The sequence below is a fragment of the Amblyomma americanum genome, chromosome 9 (assembly GCF_052857255.1).
Source record: "Amblyomma americanum isolate KBUSLIRL-KWMA chromosome 9, ASM5285725v1, whole genome shotgun sequence".
NCBI classification, from domain to species: Eukaryota; Metazoa; Arthropoda; class Arachnida; order Ixodida; family Ixodidae; genus Amblyomma; species Amblyomma americanum.
The window spans coordinates 101,549,199-101,570,313 of NC_135505.1; the positions used below are offsets into that span (position 1 = coordinate 101,549,199).

The window sequence follows — 21,115 nt, forward strand, 5'->3', positions numbered from 1 at the left end:
AGCCTCCACGTTTCTGCCCCATAGGTCAGTGCCAGTAAGATAAAGCTGTTGTACACTTTTCTCTTGAGGGAAATTGGTAAACTGCCACTCATGATCTGCGAGAACTTGCCATATGCGCTCCACCCCATTCTTATCCTTCTAGTTATCTCCCTCTCATGATCCGAATCAGCTGTCACTACCTGCCCTAAGTAGACGTATTCCGTCACAACTTCCAGGCTCTCGCTGCCAACTGTGAACTGTTGTTCCCTTGCTAGGCTTGGTTTTCTGCATATTAATTTTTAGACCCATCGTTCTGCTCTGCCTGTCTAACTCATTGATCATGATTTGCAGTTCATCTCCTGAGTGACTCAGCAAGGCAATGTCATCAGCGAATCGCAGATTATTTAGGTATTCTCCATTTAATCTTATTCCCAACTGTTCCCAATTGAGGCCTCGGAATACCTCTTGTAAACATGCGGTGAACAGCATTGGCGAGATCGTGTCTCCTTGCCTGACGCCCTTCCTTATTGGAATTTTATTGCTGACTCTATGGAGCACTATAGTAGCTGTGCAGTTGCTATATATATCTTCCAGTATTTTGACATAAGCCTCTTCTACCCCTGATTACGCAATGCCTGTATGACTGCTGAGGTTTCCACTGAGTCGAATGCTTTCTCATAATCAATGAAAGCTATATATAGAAGTTGGTTATATTCTGCGCATTTCTCTATCACCTGATTGATAGTTGAATATGATCTACTGTGGAATATCCTTTACGAAAGTCTGCCTCATCATTTGGTTGATTAAATTTGCAGGGTTAAAAAGGACAGTTTCAAGTGTTACTTTCTAAAAACGAGATTTCTTTATTCGAAAGCAGAATAGATGGTGTGCTCACATAATTGTTCGCATTCTTTGCGATTAAGAAGGCCTCAATCCTTTTTAACCCTGCCCATTTACCCTTGTTATTTGTGGTTTCCATCCATCATAGATTTTAGCATGGGCTTAGCCTTTGTCATTTTCGCGTCTCCTTTACCTTTGTTTATTGTTTCCATAATTCACTCTCGGTTTCATGGTTTTAGCCTCGTTGTTAATCTTGTTTTGTATCATTCATATGGTCTCATTTTTTATGCTTTTCTGCCAACTTTTTAGTGCCTGCACCTTCATCTTTTAATGTTGTTACTGTTAGTTTGACGTCTCATTCCTTTGCGTAGAAAGTTCTCGCTTGTAATACATGGTTAGGCCGTCTTCATTTTCGTTCTCATTGATTTTTTGGTTTCACCATCAGGTTTTTATCTTCCTCTATTCTTTTATCTAGGTATCAAGGGTGTTTAGGCATGCACACACTTGGGGGTTTTTTAGACTGGTTCTCCAGATTGGCTCTACTAAATTGTTAAACGCATCTGCTGTGTTGGATCCTAAATGTATCACGTGGTGGGTGGTGCATTTAAAAGGAATGCTCGAAAGCCTTTTTCGAATAAAAGTTGGAAGTCTGCGCTCTGTGTGTGTACATGCTTTCTTGTCTTTGTCCCCGTTTCTTTTGCGCAGTTTAATCATGAACATGCACTCTAGTCGCAACTGTGGTGCTGGCATGGGCATAACGATTCGTCGTTGCGCTGGGCGTTGTTACACTGGCAAATCAGACACTGGATGCTTCGAATGCGCGATCGCTATAATTGTGTCTCGAAGGTGCAAATCAAACCTCCCTAATCGCTTTTAAAATGTGCAGGTTCAGGACCAGACACGTAAGGTCTTTTCTTGCTGGTCAATGCTTCCGGCGAATTTTTAATGTGACAGCATTAAGAGCCCTTTGTCGCAGAAAAGCCAGTGTCGTCGGCATCGGCCGTGAGCGAAAAATCCCTCCTCCTCTTCATAGCAATGTGCGCCGCTGCCCTAACAGATAGCGCGCGACGGCAGCGCTTCTCGCTCGTTTAATCGGGCGCTGTGGGGCCGTGCGGGCATGCAGGAATCGCGCGATGAGTGGCGAACAACACAGCGCACATCCAAAGCGCGTTCACCACGAAGCTTGCAGCTTGCTGCCCGTTCGTTTGTGGCACCGGGTTTGTCGAGAACGATGTGCCGACGGACTACGACTGCAACTTGAGTCCCGCGTGTTTCGGGAAGGCGCCTGGCAGCGCTTCTATGTGGTTTGCCACTCCGCGCGTCCGTTTCATCGCACATAGCAGAGTGATTTGTCTAATGGGCAAGGCGTTCTGTGGACTTCTTGGAAGTGCTGCAACACGCTGTCTCGTTCCACCCTTAAAGGCAAAGCTTAAGCGTCCTCCAATTTTTTCACTCTTTCCATGCCGAGATAATTTTTTCAGCACTGGTACTGAATGTCTGCATGTGTTGAAGTTGCTTCTTTTGAGTGGGGATACTGAACTAAACCCCAGGCCTCCAAAGGATGATCCTAGCAAGAATCATAATGACATTGTCGCTTTACTAAAAGCACTGATTGGTAAAATGAACAAAAATAACTCAAAAGTGCTGTCCCAGATAGCAAAATAAAGTAAATGCAAATAAATCTTGAACAGCAACTGAGCGATTTTCATGACCGACTAACGGCTGTGGAAGCTAACATTGCTGCTTCACATTCCTACTCTGGAAATGATATTGCCCGTACAGTATCGGACGCTATTCAAACCAAAACGACCACCCTTGGTAGACATTTAGACGAACTGGGAGACAGATCAAGGCGTGAGAACTTGCTATTCTAGTTTTCCTGATCAGCAGCCAGAATCATGGGCGGAATCGGAAAAAAAGTTTGCGACTCTATTTTGTCATCATTAAACATGCAGCTAGGTGATGAAGCCATTGCCCGAGCGCATAGGTTGGGCAAGTTTGTTCCAAGCAAGTGTCGTCTGGTGATAGCCAAGTTCTCAAGCTGCAAAATCAGCCATTTTTTCTGATAGGTCAAATCTAAAATGGTCAGGCGTCAGTGTTCGCAAAGAGTCTGGCTGCTTGCACATCACGAAAAAAACTATGATTTTGGTAAAGCCAGCGGCCAGCAGTTCTTAGTTCGATAAAACAACCTCTTCACAACAAAAAATGCTTTATCTACCTCCCCTCGACAGACATTGTCTATGAATGCGAATGTGATAATCGTAATGATACGTCTGCGCATGTCAATGCTGCCGAACCTGCATCTCCTGAAAACGGCTCACCTTTATCTCAGCAGTCAAACTCCGCTTTCTCGTGATTCTGCAAGCGAAATTATTCTTTTTTCACACATTCGAAGTCTAATGAACAAACGTGATGACCTGTGCTCCCTCACTGACACTTATAATGCCGATGTTTGCATACTCACTGAGACTTGGCTCAATGCAACGATTTCTAACAACAAACTTTTCAACTGCAGAAAGTTGTTTAACATATATTGCTGTGATCATGCTCTTAGATCTGGTGGAGATGTCCTAATTGCCATTGCAGACAATATTCGCAGTTTTAATATTCCTATTTCCTCCTTACAAATGGTGTGTGCATGTATACGCATTAACCACCATGACGTGGTTTTCTGTGCATGCTACCACCCCCCTACTGCCCCTTCCTCATTTTGTACCGATCTTCATGATGTATTAATTAATATCACCATCAGATTGCCAAATTCACCTATATTCCTGCTGGGTGATTTTAATTGCCCTAAAATAAGTTGGTCTGCCCCCGTTCCATTTGCCTCAGACCAATCATCTGAAACCGCAGCATTTCAAAACTTGTGCGCTGATTTCAAATTCTCGCAAATCATAATGCAACCAACACGAGCTACACCAACTAGTTGCAATATCCTAGACTTGATTCTGACTACTTCCCCTGATGTTTTTCATTCACTCACTTTTCTACCGGGTCTCAGTGATTAGAGTATTATTCTATTCTCGTTTGCAGGAGCTGTGAGTCACTCCGCGCCACCACCAAAGTTCATAAGAAATTATAAGAAAGCAGACTTTGCTTCGATAAATACAGAACTCGAAACATTTTGGATGAATACCTACCAAAACTGGTCTTCGTTTTAAAGAAGTCAATTAGCTAACATAAATACATACCCCAGCATGTCATAACGGGCAGGCAGCAATCCCCGTGGTTCAACATTTCCTTAAACGGCTAATAAATAAAAAGAAGAGATTGTTTTGCAAGGCAATATTTAGCAGTGGGCACGATGACTCAGTTGCTTATCAGATATTTAACTCTCTATACAAAAGTGCAATGAAGAGCACTAAACAAGAATTTTTTCAAAAGACCCTGCCTTCTCTCTTGATTAGATTCTAAAAAATTCTGGAACATTATTAGTGGCTCAAAAAATCCAACATGATAACTTTATCCAATGAAAATGGCAATGTTATTCCTAGTGTTGCGATGCATTTATTGAAGTATTTCCAAATATACTGCAGTCTGTTTCCCTGCCTGTTACCGATGACATGAATTTTCCACCAATAGACACTATACGTATTGACCTCTTAGTGGGCAGAACTTAATTAAGAACTTAAAACTGTCTTCGTCCTCAGGTGTAGATGGTGTTAATTCGAAGTTTTTGAAGAGTACTGATGTGTACTCATCTATAATCCTCTCTAACCTGTTTAATCAATTTTTGAATTCTTCAGTGTTACCAAACGATTGGAAGGTAGGCAAGGTAGTACCGTCACCCAATAACTATAGACCAATTTCCTTAACTAGTGTTTCATGCAAAATCTTAGAAAATATAATGTATTCCAACCTGTTTATTTTCTTGAAAATAACTCATTCTTTACGTCACATCAGCATGGGTATCGCACATCTTTTTCATGTGAGACACAACTCATCTCTTTCACTGATGACCCTCTTGAAGCCATACACTCTGGATCCTACATCGACTGCATATTTCTAGATTTCTCCAAAGCGTTTGATATTGTTAACCATCAATTACTCTGAAGTGTAGCAGGCTTAACATTGATCCCAACCTTTAGTATGGATCGAAAATTTTCTTCTCAACATAACACAGTTTGTATATGCCAATAACTCTGATTCTTCTCCTTCTCCAGTTTACTCTAGTGTACCCCAAGGTTCTGTGCTGGGACCATTACTTTTCCTTATTTATATTAATGACTTGCCTCACCACATTAACTCTTCTAATTAGACTGTTCACCTATAACTGCTTAATTCACCAAATGATTTCTTCTATCTCTGACTCTGCTCAACTTCAGTTTGACATTAATAGTATATTCGACTGGTGTAACACCTGGAACATGTGCCTTAACCCTGAAAAGTGCAAAGCAATGCCAATTTCCTTGAACCCGCCTCCTGTTTTCACTGATGTTTTCGACTACTATATCGATGGCCTTTCCCTAGAACACGTGACATCTTACAAATACCTAGGTGCTTACATACCAACCATCTGTCCTGGCAAACACATATAAACTTCATTTGCAACAATGCCAATGGCATGCTTGTATATTTAAGGCACATTTTCACTATGGCACCATCCTCTATAAAAAATTTACTCTAAAGTCACTCGAACGCCCAAAACTGGAATATGCATGCTCGGTGTGGGATCCTGGTCTCAAATGTCACACTCAAAACCTTGGAGTCTGTGCAAAATTGCTGCGCTAGATTCATACTTCACAACTACTCTCGTTTATCTAATGTACCAAATGTGAAAGCTAATTTGAACCTTCCACTTCTTTTCTTACGAAGAAAAGTGTCTCGCTTATCTCTCTTGCCCAAAATTTAACAACACAATCGCCATCTCAAAGAAGCGCTTCTCTCTGAACATGAATACATTTCATCCTGTAGAGACCACCCTCATAACGTAGGCATCCCCTTTTGTCGCATGAACACATTTGCACTCATTTATTCCCAAGACAGGCATTGAATGGAACCACCTGCCCACCTCAATCGAAGGACTTTACACATCTCTGTACACATCTATGACCTAGCATACAGCATTTATGGCCACTGTCTATGAATCAAGAATGGCTTGGCGGAATTGATCTGATCGAGCCACTGCTTTCTACAAGCGTTCATTTTGGTCCCAAGGAAGGACGCAAAGAAAAAAATTGGTGATGGTTTAGCTCCGGTTAAAGCTAGTGTGCACGATAGCTTCATTCGGGATCCGTCGACATGGCTTCCCGCAGTCGCCGTTGATGTCGGTCGCAGTATACACACGGACTTTCCGCTTCTTCACCCATCGTTCATCTGAAGAACGAGCGCTTAGTACCTTCCGTTATAGTTTTCAAAATTCACCCACTGTAGCCTTTGCTAGACACCAAAGAAAAGATCCCCACCAGCCATCCTCCTTAGTTTGTATCTCAGTTCAGACATCGCTGTGAGGCACTTCGCTACACGGAAGCATTGTACATTACAAGGCAGTATAAAAAACTTTCTTTCACGTATAGGGAAAAAACTCATCTCTCCTTGATGTGCCATGCCCATTTTTTTTTTTTTGAGGATCACCAGGCTTTTCTTAGAATACGCAAAGACAATCCATGGATGTTAACTTTTTTATTTCAGCTCCGTTGTCAGGCACCCACCATAAACCATAGCAAGACAACTGGACATGAACTTGAAAGCAAGTCCAACTCGCACCTGCTGCATGGCACCGCCACAACCAAATATGACATCACCAACTTTACTTTCACCACAGGTGTGCCCCAGCTGCCAGGAAAAAATTAGCAGGTAAGAGAACACCGGAAAATTGTGCATAAATAGGGAAGTGAGACAAAGCAAAGGGCAGGAAAAGGCTACAGCTCATTGGGATTTGAAGTGGTCTGTTGCCTCTGCCAAGATGCCTTGAAAGTCCTAGCACCCAGGAGTCTGCTCGGCCACCAGGATGCCCCTCTTTTTTCCAGCCGCAGCCAAACACAGTGTATGGCAAGACAAAGGGTGGACCAAGCCCACATGTTGCGAAGTCTAGCATTGCACTTAATATCTCAACCAAAAGGTCAGTAACCACCTTGAAAGACTTGCAAAGGTGTTTACTGTACTGAACTCTCACCTCGATGTAGACAAAAAAAGAAGGTACAGCTAGATTAAAACCAGTGCGCCTTGCAGCAACGGTCTCTGCTGGCTTTGTGGTCACCGAGAAGGAAAATGACGGTAGAGTCAGATTCAGCACAAGTCTGCAGTAAAGCTCTGCCGGCATTCATGACCACCATACAGAGTTGCCTGTCAAAGAAGTTCTTTTTTTTTGTGACTTGAAGACTAACCCGAAAGAAAATTATGAGCTCAATTTGGACGCATCTAGCTTCCTTGATATAAACAATTATGAAGCTCATTTCATTGACTGTTGCAGTTCATCACTGGAGTACTAAAGGACCAAGTGGGCCATAAAGTTGTATCCTACTGCATTATATCAGTGTTTCTATTTGGTAGTCTTCTGTAAACTCTTAAACCGTCTCGCTTTATCTCAGTTCTTTGTATACTTTTGTTTACTGCATAAAACAATACCACGTGTATAAGATGAAAAAAATAAACCCCAGCCCAATAGGTGTTTCAATTAGTATCAGTCGGGCACAAATGACAATTTAAATTCCCAACTTCCAGTCGCGCCTCTGCAAGATAATTTTCTTACGGACTGTTCAGAGTCAAAGGGGGCGCCCAACTGGTCGCGAGTCGTCGCCGAGCTTCCCACCTCCAGCTACTTTGTGCTGTACTAAAGTTTCCTTTATTTCGCGGCACTAATACGAATGTTTCATGAAACAACATGTACAAAGCAAGTACTTAGCTCCTGGAAACCGCGCGACCTATGGTTTCGCGTGGATTCCAGAGCTAAGTACTTGAAACTTTGTATGTATTCCAAGTACTTGGAATACATAAGATGCTCGTATGAGCATCTTATGCATTCATGATCGAAGCTGCTTGCCATATATTTAAAATCGATGCTGCAACGCAAGCTTGCATGATCGGTGACCGATACATCGAATCCCAAAATTTATATTCAAACAGGGCGCCGTTGCACTCCACATTTTCCAGTAGCAGGTGGCGACACTAACCAAAACGAGAACTGTCTGCTTCGCTAATTGAAACAGTACAGTTCTAAAAGTATAAGTGTTATCATAATATGTTCAGAGAAGCAACTTATTTCTCTCGTGAAAAAACAAGTTTAGGTGGTGCCGCGTTCACTTTTGAATCTCGTTTTCGTGGCGCTGCCACGCTGTGCTCAAGTACATAGGCCTAACACTTACATTCAGGCATGTCAGGTTAAATACTGCATGCAACCATACCGCAAAACAAGGAAAAAAGGCAATGTTCGATGCCGATCACTGTTGCAACGTTGGCGAACCGAGACGGAGACGATGCCTTATTTTGGTAAGTCCGCTGCAATAGAGTTTCTTACTATGAACTAGAGAGAAAGCTGGTGCCCCGCCTATGGGAGCTTGCATGGAGCTTCCTCAAGACCACCTGTACCACCATGGGCACTCTATCATGGGGCAGAGAGCTACCGACTGCAGAACTACAACTTATGACCAAAAAATAATGAAAAACAAACGTTCAATAATCAAGACTGTCCTATAATTCAATATGCTGCCTATAAATCGTAACAAACGAGCAGAAAAGTATGTAAATGCAAATATTCCTCACAATAAGCGATGGCTTGCTCTCCTATTGGCCAAGCATTGCAGACCACAAAAGCCAATATTTTGTGCTTAACAGGCGCACTTTTAAATAGAAACATGTTTTTAAAAACATGCTGTCGTTTCAACATTTTAAAAGGTTTTCCACAGCATTTTGGAAAACAAGAACTTTTTATTGGCGTCGTATGCTGTTGCGTTTTCATTACTATATCTTTTGCACACTACTCTTACACCGAAGTCTGCGTGCGGAGTGCGCCGTGGATACGGAATGGGACATCTCAGTAACGCCACTATGTGTTCCCAAAAAGAACCTACTGTCTCGCATCTAGTAGCTCATCGCCCCATGATGCTTTGCGCGCCCATGGAGGTTCAGGTGCAGCGCCGCCAGATTTCCCTCTAGTTAATAGTAAGAAACTATGTCTGCTGCCAACTTTCATGACATCTGAAAATATTGTTGGACGGGCGCAGGAAACGAACAATCTTTACTAATTATGGTTGGGTAACATTAAAAGTGAACACACGGTGGCAAGGACGAAACCTGCGCCTGGTGCGCTAAGAGCGTGTTCAGCCAGCGAACCTCTTTGTTAAGAAAGTTAAGTGTTTGTTGCAGTCACCGCTGGTAAGGACGAGTTGAAAGGAACCGCCAGCGTGGTTACCACCTTATCAATGTATTTTTTATGGCTCCCCATAAATCAAACCTGTTGTTCTCCAAATCTGGGGGTTTGATCCAAGCCTGAATGTGACCGTGAACACCCTCATTACTGTTGCTGAAGCCGTCCGAAGTCTTTCACAAACTTCCACAAGACCGAACGTAGAGTTTCATTTTCAATCCCACTCTTCTCCCCAGTACTTCGGCCCCGTGAAACGTTTGCAATAGAAATAAGAAAAGGCTGGCGGTTTAGCATTACTAAGCAGGAAATATTGTACGCAAGCACGGTTTTTGTGCAGGTGGGCACCACTGCCACGTACTACGTTAAAGTGCGATTGAGGTGTAAGCTCACCCAAGGTGCCAGTTATGCGCTTTCCCTTACCTCAAAATCTCAATGGGGGCCTGACCTTGCGCTGGTTTTGAGAAAAGGAGAGGTGCATAACTCAATTTGTTGGTGGGCGCCACTGCCTACTCAAAGCACAATTGGGGTGCCCACTGACAATTACACTGGCTACTCAGAGGCTTCACACATACACGCGCGCGCGCGCGCGCACACACACACACACGCACGCACGCACGCACGCACGCGCACGCGCACACGCACACACACACACATGCCACTGAAACCCAAGGAGTGCAGCTAGAAGTGCTTTCTCAGTAGCATGTTAACGAAAGTGCATGCTATGCAACTGCAGTGTTGTCTCATTAGATAGAAGCAATTACATTTATGCTAATGCAAGTCACCAGTCGAATTTCGATCGAGGCAAAATTCTAAAGGCTCGTGTACTGCGCACGTTAAAGAACCCCAGGTGGTTGAAATTTCCAGAGCCATTACGACGTCCCTCACGGCCAGAGTCTCTTTGGAATGTTAAACCACCATAAACCTTATAAAGGACATGTAAAGTTGGTGTACCCTCATGTACCGGAACATCAGTCACCTTTTTACAAGCACTCTAAATGTTCATGCACAAATACAACCAATGCCCTTCCAATTTTATGTCTTGGGATTCCAACATACTGGGCATTCATTGGCCCTCTATCAACGTGCGTTCATGGTGCCGCTTTTGTCAGGGAAGTGATAAATTTCAGCCTGAATTCTGGGCTGATGCAAATTGTTTGCGAGCCCGCCAGGCAGAAGCCTGGTATGCACCTGGTGTTTCTTAGCTTGAACCTTGCTATGACTGGTTACATTCCTCTGCAATGAATGGTAACAGTTATGAATTGGTACAGGCATTCCTGGTCACAATGGTTCTCTTTCGTGCATTGCTCCCAAACCATCCTTTGCTCTTACCACATTTAGCGATTTCAATCATGCTGGCAACACTTCTCTTATAGATGCACTGGCTGATGATTATAGAAAAAAAAAAACAGTGCTACCACATGCATCCACAGAACAAAAGAAGGAATACTAGACACAAACATTGACTATCGACTAAATTTTATTGATAGAAGGGGAACACCTTATAAAGGCGAGGAACAGGTGGGAAAAGGACAGGAGCGACGCAGTCTGGAATGATGACAGCATCGAAGAAAATCAAAGCATACCAAAAAAAAAAACGAAAAATAACTCAATTGTTCGCCACTTCTAAAAAGCCGAATTCTGCACAAAGACCGATAATGAGTGGGTGCTAACACATCTAGTGCCATATTTCTTTATATGGTACATTTCCAAGCTGACAGATGCCATCTTGTCGGCACTCTTGCCGAGAATCTTGGTCTCTCCGAACCGAGCCACGCATCCTTTGCATTTACAAACGTGCGCCTCCAGATTTGCGTATTTGTCCTTTAAATCACTTAAATCTTGGGCATGTTCCCTCAAATATTCAATGATTCAACAGCCAGTTTGGCCGCCATAAAGTTTCCCCATGTCATGGGAATGCATATACCGCTCCTATAGAACACTTAACGAACCGAGAGTCATGGTTTACCTGCATCCACATTTTTTGAAGCTGCAAATACGTGGGGACAACTTTGTAGGGTGCCAAAAAAACAACAGGGACTGCATGCCTGTTGGCCACTTTCTTGAAGTTGTGCAGGTCTTGTAAGTGTATAGCGCCACCATAGGCTTTTGGCCCTCGGACGAAAATTATCGTGGGACTGTAAAAAGAATGAAAATAAAGTGTCCCTGCCCATGCCACTAAGTATAAGCTTTGGTCCTTCTGACAGCCACCAGCTTTTCTTTGTGTTCAAGCTTCAGTTTTCGAAGGAGGGTCTCAGAAACAGAAGTCAAGACCGAATAGAGAAACCCCGCTATCAAAAGGAGGCCTGCCTGATTTTGAAAGCTCTTTTGCATTTGATGCGGGCATGATTTTTTGAGACTATTCTATACAGTGTGATACTATTGCTCTTTTCAGTATTTGAATGCACCAAATCATCATGGTTTAATCAGGGTTTAATTTCAAGTCCCAAAGCGACTCCGGCTATGAAGGGACGCCGTAGTGAAGGGGGGCTCTGAAAATTTTGACAACCTGCAGTTCTTTAATATGCACTGTCATTGCACAGTGCATGTTACACAGGCCTCTAAAATTTCACCTGCATCAAAGTTCGACCCCTACAGTTGGGACCGAAACTGCATCTTCCAGGTCAGCAGCCGAGCGCCATAACCACTGAGCCACCATGGCGGCCAAATGATCATCATCATCAACCTGACAAGGTGCACTGTAGGGCAGAGGCCTCTCCCATGTCTCTCCAATTAACACTGTCCTTTACCAGCTGCGCCCACCATATACCTGCAAACTTCCTAATCTCATCCGCCCATTCTCACTTTCTGCCGCCTCTTGCTATGCTTGCCTTCTCTTGGAATCCACTCAGTTACCCTTAAGGACCATCAGTTATCTTGCCTTCATATTACATGCTCTCTCAAAGCCAAATCGAATGGCAACAAATCCTTTTATGCTTTAGTATAGGGGATATTCAAAATTCTGCAAGTGCTCTTCCCTGTATAACATTCCTGCCCCCCCCCCCCCGACAATGTGGCCGGCTTGTCTATAAAAAATCTGCGTGGGCTACATGATAGGCGTTAAGGGTGTGGATAGAGTGTAAGAAACTTATTTTGAAAGAATCAAACAAAACTAGTTTTTCTTGCTTTGTTTCAGCTGGAAACACACGGTCAGCCATCTTGTCGGGGGCAACGTTATGCAGGAAAGAGCACTTGCTGAATTTTGAATATCCCCTATAATAGCCACAGCAAATGTGTCTTTCACAGAAGGTTAGTTTTAAGTCTAAAAACTTTAAAACAGCTGCGTCAGGTAGCTCATTGGTAAAAAAAGCTTGGCCCAGTGCAGAGGGGTAGATGAAGGCCATCTGTATTTTCAAAATTACTAAAAAATCGCCAACAAATCTAAAAAAACTTTAACCCCCCTCAATAAAAATACCTATCGAAATGTTTAGAAGGATAAGGCCACGCAGGACCCAATGGAAGTGCCACTACAATCAAAGTAAGGGGCAGGTTGTCCACAACAATGAAAGTTGAACTCAGGTAAACTTGCAGTAAAGGAATGAAATTTCAACAGACACTCAGTCGCTTTTTGCTTCTTAGATTCCTTAACAGCCAACAAAAGGTGATCTTGAGGCGTCTCTACTCTAAAGAAGCTACGCGACATCAGTAGATTTTTTGGTGAGGAAAGGGCGAGATTTCATCTAAAATCCGAATGCATGCCGAGTGCAAGTTATATGCCACAATTTCATCTCCCCTTGATCATCTTTGCATTAATAAATAATTCGTCATATTTTCCAGATGGTGTAAATCATTCCAAATCAAGATTAACTACCATAACATGGTCATTATGTCTTTCAGTAATAAAAATTGCTCATCCTTTTTCAGCTAAAAATTTAATGATAATTCCCTTCAACACGTTTCTGAATATAAATACCTTGTTCTCAGGTTTAGCACTAACCTGTCCTAATCGAAATGCAATGGATACCATTACATCTAAAGCTCTACAAAAACTAGGCTACTTGCATTATACACTAGCTAGTTCTCTGCGTGACACTAAATTACTATCATATGAAACCATTACACGCCCTATAGTTAACTATGTTAGTCTAATCTGTAATACTTAAAAGGAGTGCGAAATACAGATTTCAGGCTGTGCAAAGGAAAACCATTAGATTTATCTAGCTCCATTATGACAACCAGCTGTCGCCATCGTCAGCCATGTCTTCACATAACCTAACGCATCTCGCTGCATAGCGGTACGTCAACTGTTTATTTTTCACAGCATCATAAATTCGTCCTCTTGCCTCTCCGGTAACAAATATGTCGCCTTCGCTAAATTTTCTTCTCGTAGCGTGCTCTTAACATCACACCATTTTATGCGCATAGAAACCCTTTAAAATGTAGTTTTCCTCCCTTATATAATTGAATTTTGGAATTCACTGCCAGGTACCAACCATTCCCTCCCATTAAACAAATTTGTCTGTGCTTCAACATAATTGTCCCTAACTTTTGCTGCTATAATTTTGTATGTACTTGCATTGCATTGTATATTTGTCTAGAGTGCCATAACTATTCTATATTCTATTTCACATATGTAGCAGGCAACGCAGCGGAGGAGGTGGATATGCATTCAAAAAACCATATTACTCTTCGAAATATTGCAACGAATAGAAGAAGAGATGAATGAAGACTCTCGGAGGCGCGCGTGCTCTGGGATTCTGTGCTCTGTGCCTGGTGCTCTGTGCAGGCCGCCCTGTGCTCTTGACCTGTGTTCTGTGCCCGGGCGTTCTCGCGTCGTTCCCGCCTGGACCACGTAACATCTTTGGTGGAGGTGCTGGGTACTCATCGTCATCCTAGTCCCCGGAGCATCGCCGCCTTCTGCTCGCCTTCGTCGTCGGCTGAGGGGACCTGGGCTCCGCCGCCCGGCCCAACCCCAGCTCGAACTGTCCAGAACCGACCAGCCGCTTTCCCCCGCCCCGTCCCCAGCCCCGAACACAAGACACGACGACCAGGACCTGACGTACGATGACCCGACTACGACCCGAACCAAGACGGCACCCCCGCCCAGGCTGTGCGGCGATCCCTCAACCCTTGACCTTCGGCAGTGGGTGACCGACCGCTGGACCTGAAGCTCCGGGGGAACCGTCCACCAGATCATCTTCATCTTTGTGGCAAGCCTTTCATCTTCTTCTATCCGTTGCATCTTTGGTGGAGGTGCGGATTTTATGCTGCGCACACCACGTAGCTTCGTAGTACTCGTCAGGCTGGAACTACCACCATGGCTCCACCCGGCCGGTCAAGGAGCCCCACTACCCCCACTACCACTCCTTTCGTCATCATGGCTCCTCCTCGCGACCCCGGCACGTTTTCCGGCACAGATGGCTCCGACGTCGAAGACTGGATTAACCTTTACGAGCGTGTCAGCAACTACAACAGGTGGGACCCTACGCTAATGCTCGCGAACGTCATCTTCTACCTCAATGGCACGGCGCGTGTATGGTACGAGACCCACAAGGAAGAGCTAACAAGTTGGGACACCTTTAAGGAAAAGTTGAAGACGCTATTCGGTAGACCTGATGACCGCCAGCTCGCCGCCAAGAAACAGCTGGCTACTCGAGCACAATCTTCTACCGAGAGCTACGTGGCCTACATTCAGGACATCTTGCCGCTTTGTCACAAGGTCGACGCCGCAATGAGTGAGACCGATAAAGTGGGCCACGTGCTCAAAGGCATTGCCGACGATTTGTTCCACTTGCTTGTTTGCAAAGACTGTACCTCAATTGACTCCATCATAAATGAGTACCGTCGATTTGAGCAAGTCAAAGGCCGCCGCTTTTCGCCGTCGTTTTCTCGCCTTCCCAACACGGCCGCGACATCTTCCTGTGAGGACCACCGATCACCATCCCGCACGCCCTCGGACGCCCCTGCCGTCACCGATTCAGTCACCCGGATCGTCCGACGTGAACTGGAGGCCCTCGCACCTGTGATATCCCCGCCCTCCATCCCTGATACAACCCTGCCCGCTGTGTCGCTGATTCAGGCCGTCGTGCGGCAGGAACTCGCTCATCTGAACCTCGCTCCGGCAGTGTGCACCATCAGAAGCCCGGACAGCCCCCAGCCCACTCCCTGTGCTTTTCGTCGCACCTATTATTCTCTGCCCCGTTCCCGCAATCCCAATGACTGGCGCATGGCGGACGACCGTCCCATTTGCTTCCGGTGCTCTCGCATTGGCCACATCGCCCGTCATTGCCGCAGTCAATGGTCTTCAACGCCCCGCAACGTCTTCCCCTCCTTCTACAGTCCCGCCTCATCCCACAACTTCTCGACCTGCGCCCCGTCCGAACCGTCTGCACCGGCCGTACCCCCTCCACGCCGATTCTCCCGCTCTCCGTCCCCGCAGGGCTGCCGCTCTCATTCCCCCCAGTCGCCTTCTCGCAGCCGCTCCCAATTGGAAAACTAAGTGATGCAGCTCCCGGAGGTGACCGGTGCTCATGTATCAGTGATGAGTGCTGCCCTCCGCCGTCGCCTCCGCAAAGTCCTCACGCCTGCAACGTCCCGTGTGTGTGTCGCGGATGGTGGCACGCCTGTTGTGGACGGTATGTGTACCGCACGCGCTACTATTGCCGGCCAGAGTATACCAGTTCAGTTCACCGTGCTGACCACCTGTGCCCATGACCTTATCCTCGGCTTAGATTTTTTTACTGACCATTCCGCCCTCATTGACACCTCGGAGGGTGTTCTACACTTCGCCCTTCCAATGCTGGATTCAGACCCACTTGATGTATCACTGCGACTGTTCAGTACCGCATATGCTCGCCTGTCATCCCGAACCGCCTCTTTTGTTCTATTGACCCCATCGCGCCCAGTTCTTGATGGCGACTATCTTGTTACTCCCAATCTTGACCTTCTCCTGACCCGTAACGTTGCACTACCTCATACCATTGCCACCATCCAAGCCAACGCCCTCTCTCTGCCTTTCCTCAACTTCGGCCTCACTTCTCAAGTGCTACCGTCCGGCATCTGCGTCGCTACGCTATCCCCTCTCGCTCCTTGCCATGTGGCTAAGTTGCCCGCTACCCCAGTTCCAGAAACCGCCGCACCGCGCCGGCAGTCTCTTCTGTCGACCAACACCTTCACAACCATGATGGCTACCGACCTCCATCCCGATCAAACTGCCAAGCTTCGTGCCCTTCTCGAATCTTTTTCGGATATTTTTGACGTGAACAACACCGCGCTGGGTCAAACTCTTGCCATCAGGCACCGCATTGAAACAGGTGATGCCCCTCCCATCCGCCGCCGCCCTTACCGGGTCTCTCATGCCGAGCGTCAAGTAATCAATGCGGAAGTTACTAAAATGCTAGAAAAAAACATTATCGAACCCTCACACAGTCCTTGGGCCTCACCCGTTGTCCTTGTCAGGAAAAAGGATGACTCATGGCGTTTTTGCATTGATTATCGCCACCTGAATAAGATCACTAAAAAGGACGTGTACCCCCTGCCGCGTATCGATGACGCGCTTGACTGCCTCCATGGTGCCAAATTCTTCTCGTCCATAGATCTTCGCTCCGGCTACTGGCAAATTGTTGTAGATGAAGAGGACTGTGAGAAAACCACTTTTGTGACTCCTGATGGCCTTTATCAATTTAAAGTTATGCCTTTCGGATTATGCAACGCACCAGCCACATTTGAACGCATGATGGATGCTCTTTTGCAAGGCTTTAAGTGGTCCACCTGCCTGTGCTATCTCGATGACGTCATTGTCTTTTTGCCCTCGTTTTTCTCTCACCTCACTGACCTTTCTCAGATCCTTTCCCTCTTTCGTCATGCTGGCCTGCAGCTCAACTCGTCTAAGTGCCGTTTCGCGCGCCGTCAACTCGCCATCTTGGGTCATGTCGTCGACGACACGGGGTGCACCCTGACCCTAATAAGATCCGAGCCGTTAAAGACTTTCCTCAGCCACGTTCCTGTAACGACGTCCGCAGCTTCTTAGGGCTGTGCTCCTACTTTCGTCGATTTGTTGAAGGCTTCGCCGATATCGCCCGCCCCCTCACCGACCTGAAAAAGGACGCCACCTTCATTTGGGGGCCCGACCAAGCACACGCGTTTTCCACCTTGATATTGAAGCTTACTACCATGCCAGTTCTGGCCCACTTCGATGTGACAGCTCCCACTGAAGTCCGCACAGACGCCAGTGGCTATGGCATCGGCGCTATTCTCTCTCAGAGGCAATCCGAACAGCACCGTGTCATCGCCTACGCCAGCCGCTTCCTCTCCGCCCCGGAGCGCAATTACTCAATTACCGAACGTGAGTGCTTAGCCCTTGTCTGGGCGGTTGGGAAATTCCGCCCATATTTGTACGGCCGCCCTTTTACGGCTGTCACCGACCACCATGCGCTCTGCTGGCTCTCATCACTGAAAGATCCTACTGGCTGCCTAGGTCGCTGGGCTTTACACCTCCAAGACTACGACTATACCGTGGTATATAAGTCCGGTAGGCTACTCACTGATGCTGATTGCCTTTCCCGATATCCCGTTGACTCTTCTGATCATTCTGGCAGTGACTCCGCCGCTGACCTCTTCTCGCTCTCTGCTCTTAGTCACCTTGGCGATGAGCAGCGACGAGATATTGAGCTTCGCTCTATTATTTCCCACCTCAGATCCTCTCCATCTGACCCTGCCCTGCGCCGGTTTGTACTTCATCATGACACACTCTACCGCAGAAGCCTGAACCCCGCCGGCCCAGACCTACTGCTCGTTCTCCCGGAGCATCTGCGCAACGACGTCGTCCACGAGCTCCATGACCTCCAGACTGCTGGACATCTGGGTGTCTCGCGTACTTACGCCCGCGTGCGTCGTCGCTTCTTTTGGCCCCGTCTCTACCAGTCCGTCCGCCGCTATGTTCGTGCCTGCGACCAGTGCCAGCGCCGGAAACGTCCCGCCACGCTCTCCGCGGGTTTGCTCCAGCCTGTTGATGTGCCCCCTGAACCATTCTATCGTGTTGGCTTGGATCTTTTGGGCCCGTTTCCGGAGTCCACCTCCGGAAACAAATGGATTGCCGTTACGACAGATTATGCTACTCCCTATGCCATCACGCGGGCCCTCCCCACCAGTACTGCTACCGACGTGGCCGATTTTCTCCTCTACGACCTCATCCTCCGTCATGGTGCACCCCGCCAACTTCTCACCGACCGCGGCCGTTGCTTTCTCTCTAAAGTTGTCGACGACATTCTCCGTTCCTGCTCAACAAAACATAAGCTGACCACCGCCTATCATCCCCAAACCAACGGTCTTACAGAGCGCCTCAACCGCACTCTCACGGATATGCTCGCAACGTACGTTTCCCCGGACCATCGGGACTGGGACACTGCCCTTCCATACATGACCTTCGCCTACAATTCTTCTCGTCATGACACTGCCGGTTACTCCCCGTTCTGTCTGTTGTACGGCCGTGAACCCCAATTACCTTTGGACACGCTGCTTCCGACATCTCCTTCCCCGCCTTCTGAATATGCCCACGACACTATTGCCCGCGCCAACCACGCCCGCCAGCTGGCTCGCTCCCGCCTACAAGCCTCGCAGGCCTCACAGCAGGACTACTACGACCGCCGCCACCGCATGGTAACTTTTTCCCCTGGAGCCCTCGCCTTGCTTTGGTCGACCACACGCGTGTCGGGCTTTGCGAAAAACTAATGTCCCGCTATGTTGGCCCATACCGTGTGCTCCGCCAGGTCACCGCCGTCACCTACGAGATTGCCCCGGCCTTTACCTCCGGTGCATCTCAGAGTGACGTTGTCCACGTCTCTCACCTCAAGCCCTACGTGTCGCAATCCCTTGCCCCGCCCTAATTTCCACCAAGACGGTGTTTTTTTGTGACCGGGGGCCATGCAACGGATAGAAGAAGAGATGAATGAAGACTCTCGGAGGCGCGCGTGCTCTGGGATTCTGTGCTCTGTGCCTGGTGCTCTGTGCCTTGTGCTCTGTGTGGGCCGCCCTGTACTCTTGACCTGTGTTCTGTGCCCGGGCGTTCTCGCGTCGTTCCCGCCTGGACCACGTAACAATATCATTCATTCCACTTGAAGCCTCGAGTGTTTTGAAGAAAACAGAGCACTATAAAACAAACGTCTAGCATGGTTGGAGCATGGTTGAAGCTGTGCGGTGCTCGGTGTTTGGGCTCTGGCTATAATTTTTCTGCACTACTTACTTAGGCGCAGATACAGTCAGAGCGATTTGCCCTACCAGCCACTTATCATAGCGCCACATGTCACTCGTACTTTTCGAAATCTCCATTCGCAGAATGAAAGTGTGGCAAGAAGTGAAACGAAATGCAGGACGGGTATTTGATATTTATTGTAATGAAATATGCCTCTGTTCACAGTTCGCTTCGGTTGCATGGCAAAATACTTTTGGGATGTGGTCGTTTGTATGAACAGGAGTTGGCAGTGTTGACTGCTGTGTATGAAACTGAGTACACAAGCCTGATGCTGACTGTGCTTGTGTCAGAAATACATTGTCAGACTTATTGTGCAAAATATGACATATGCCAATTCAGCCTAGAAAATCTTACTTTTGCAGTTCCACAGGCACATCGTTAGCAGTGTGGCTGCCATTTGCAGCTGGCATCAGCCGGAACCATTTCATCTCCTCCTGTAAGTATACTCTTCAGTATCATTTACTGTTTTAAGCATGGCGAACCTATGGTAGTAGCTTACCGACTGAAATAATAAAGATAATTTTGTTTGAAGGTGTGTTGGTCTGTTCTTACATTTTTCATGGACAGAAAACATTGACAGGTGAAAAAAGATTTGACTTTGGTTTCCTAATCAGAAGAGAAAGTTCCAGCAGGGCTACATGCACTGCAGCATTCTGAATGGCACTGGATGAACTGCTCATCAGTCTCTGGCAGGGTGCTTGAATTGTGCTGTACAGCAAAGGAAGCAATATTGTGGTGCGTTAGCTGCTGTGTTAGATACAAGGAACTTATGTACCATATCATTTAAGGTTTTTGATTTCAGGTTGCACTTGGACCGAGCGATTGTAAAAAAAAACTCAGTGATGTCTTGCATCTTAATGAGCTGTATAAAAACTTGTCTATGCTTGATATCCAAAATTTTTACATAAATGCACTCAACCTGATGGAAAGAGTGCCAATTTTTCTCCCTTCCTTTCTCCTATCCGAAAACGGGTAACTTCAAAATGAGTTTTATCAACGTTACTGTTGCAGCGTTGGCAGGACGGGCAATAGCGGATGTACTTGATTAAGTTATAAATGCTGCGCCAGTAATACTGGAGACGGATTCAATCACACGTCTTGAATACTCCCATGTGGCCGCATTGCGGGTCAGCATAGAAGCAGGTGCATATTTGGGACCAGAGATGTCGGGGAATGACGAGAAGCCATTCCCTTCCATCAGTTATCACGAATTGCAAAATGTGAAGCTTGGCAACGAAGGACGCAGGATGCTGGAGCCGTAGATAGATCGGAGAGATAGTCTTGAAGAGAGACAATCCATTGATCTTTACGTTGCTCAGAAAGCATGTTGCAGGTGGTGAGCAAAGGCCCAGCAGATTCTAGGGCGGAGAGGCTGGCAATCGCGGCCAGTAGCGGGGAGCAGGACAGAGCATCAGCGTCCTGATGCTTGCGGCCTAACCGTTAATGACACGTATGTTATATTCTTGTAGCCAGAGAGCCCATCGAGCCAGGTCACCGGAGGGATCTTTTAACGAAGAAAGCCAACATAGGGCATGGTGGTCGGAGACCACGTCAAAAGGACGGCCATAGAGATAAGGTAGAAACTTGACAAGGGCCCAGACAATGTCCAAGCACTCTTTTTCCGTCACGGAGTAGTTGGATTTGGCTTCCATGAGGGCACAGGTGGCATAAGAAACCACATATTCCTTGAATCCAGACTTGCGCTGAGCAAGCAAAGCACAGAGTTCAATAGCACTGTCATCCGTGTGTACTTCAGTTGGGGCTTGCGGGTCGAAGTGACGCAAGATGGGTGGTGCCGTGAG

At 46.6% G+C, this 21,115-nt stretch overlaps 2 protein-coding genes across 3 annotated transcripts in view; one reads left to right on the forward strand and one right to left on the reverse strand.

Annotated features, from left to right (window-relative positions):
* The window catches only part of LOC144103900 (uncharacterized), a 49,225-nt gene that overhangs the window by 12,325 nt on the left and 15,785 nt on the right, over window positions 1-21,115 (reverse strand). The window lies entirely within an intron of this gene.
* On the forward strand, window positions 14,382-20,736 carry LOC144105113 (uncharacterized). The gene is made up of 2 exons (XM_077638294.1): window positions 14,382-15,188; window positions 20,647-20,736. Exons 1-2 carry the CDS (start codon window positions 14,382-14,384, stop codon window positions 20,734-20,736), a joined length of 897 nt encoding a protein of 298 aa, XP_077494420.1.

Excerpts from the sequence above, each read along its gene's own strand:
- LOC144105113 (XM_077638294.1), top strand. The coding sequence starts at position 14,382 with ATGGCTCCACCCGGCCGGTCAAGGAGCCCCACTACCCCCACTACCACT. Across the intron at positions 15,189-20,646 it reads ATCTGAACCTCGCTCCGGCA|GTGGTGAGCAAAGGCCCAGC; the intron begins GTGTGCACCATC and ends AGCATGTTGCAG.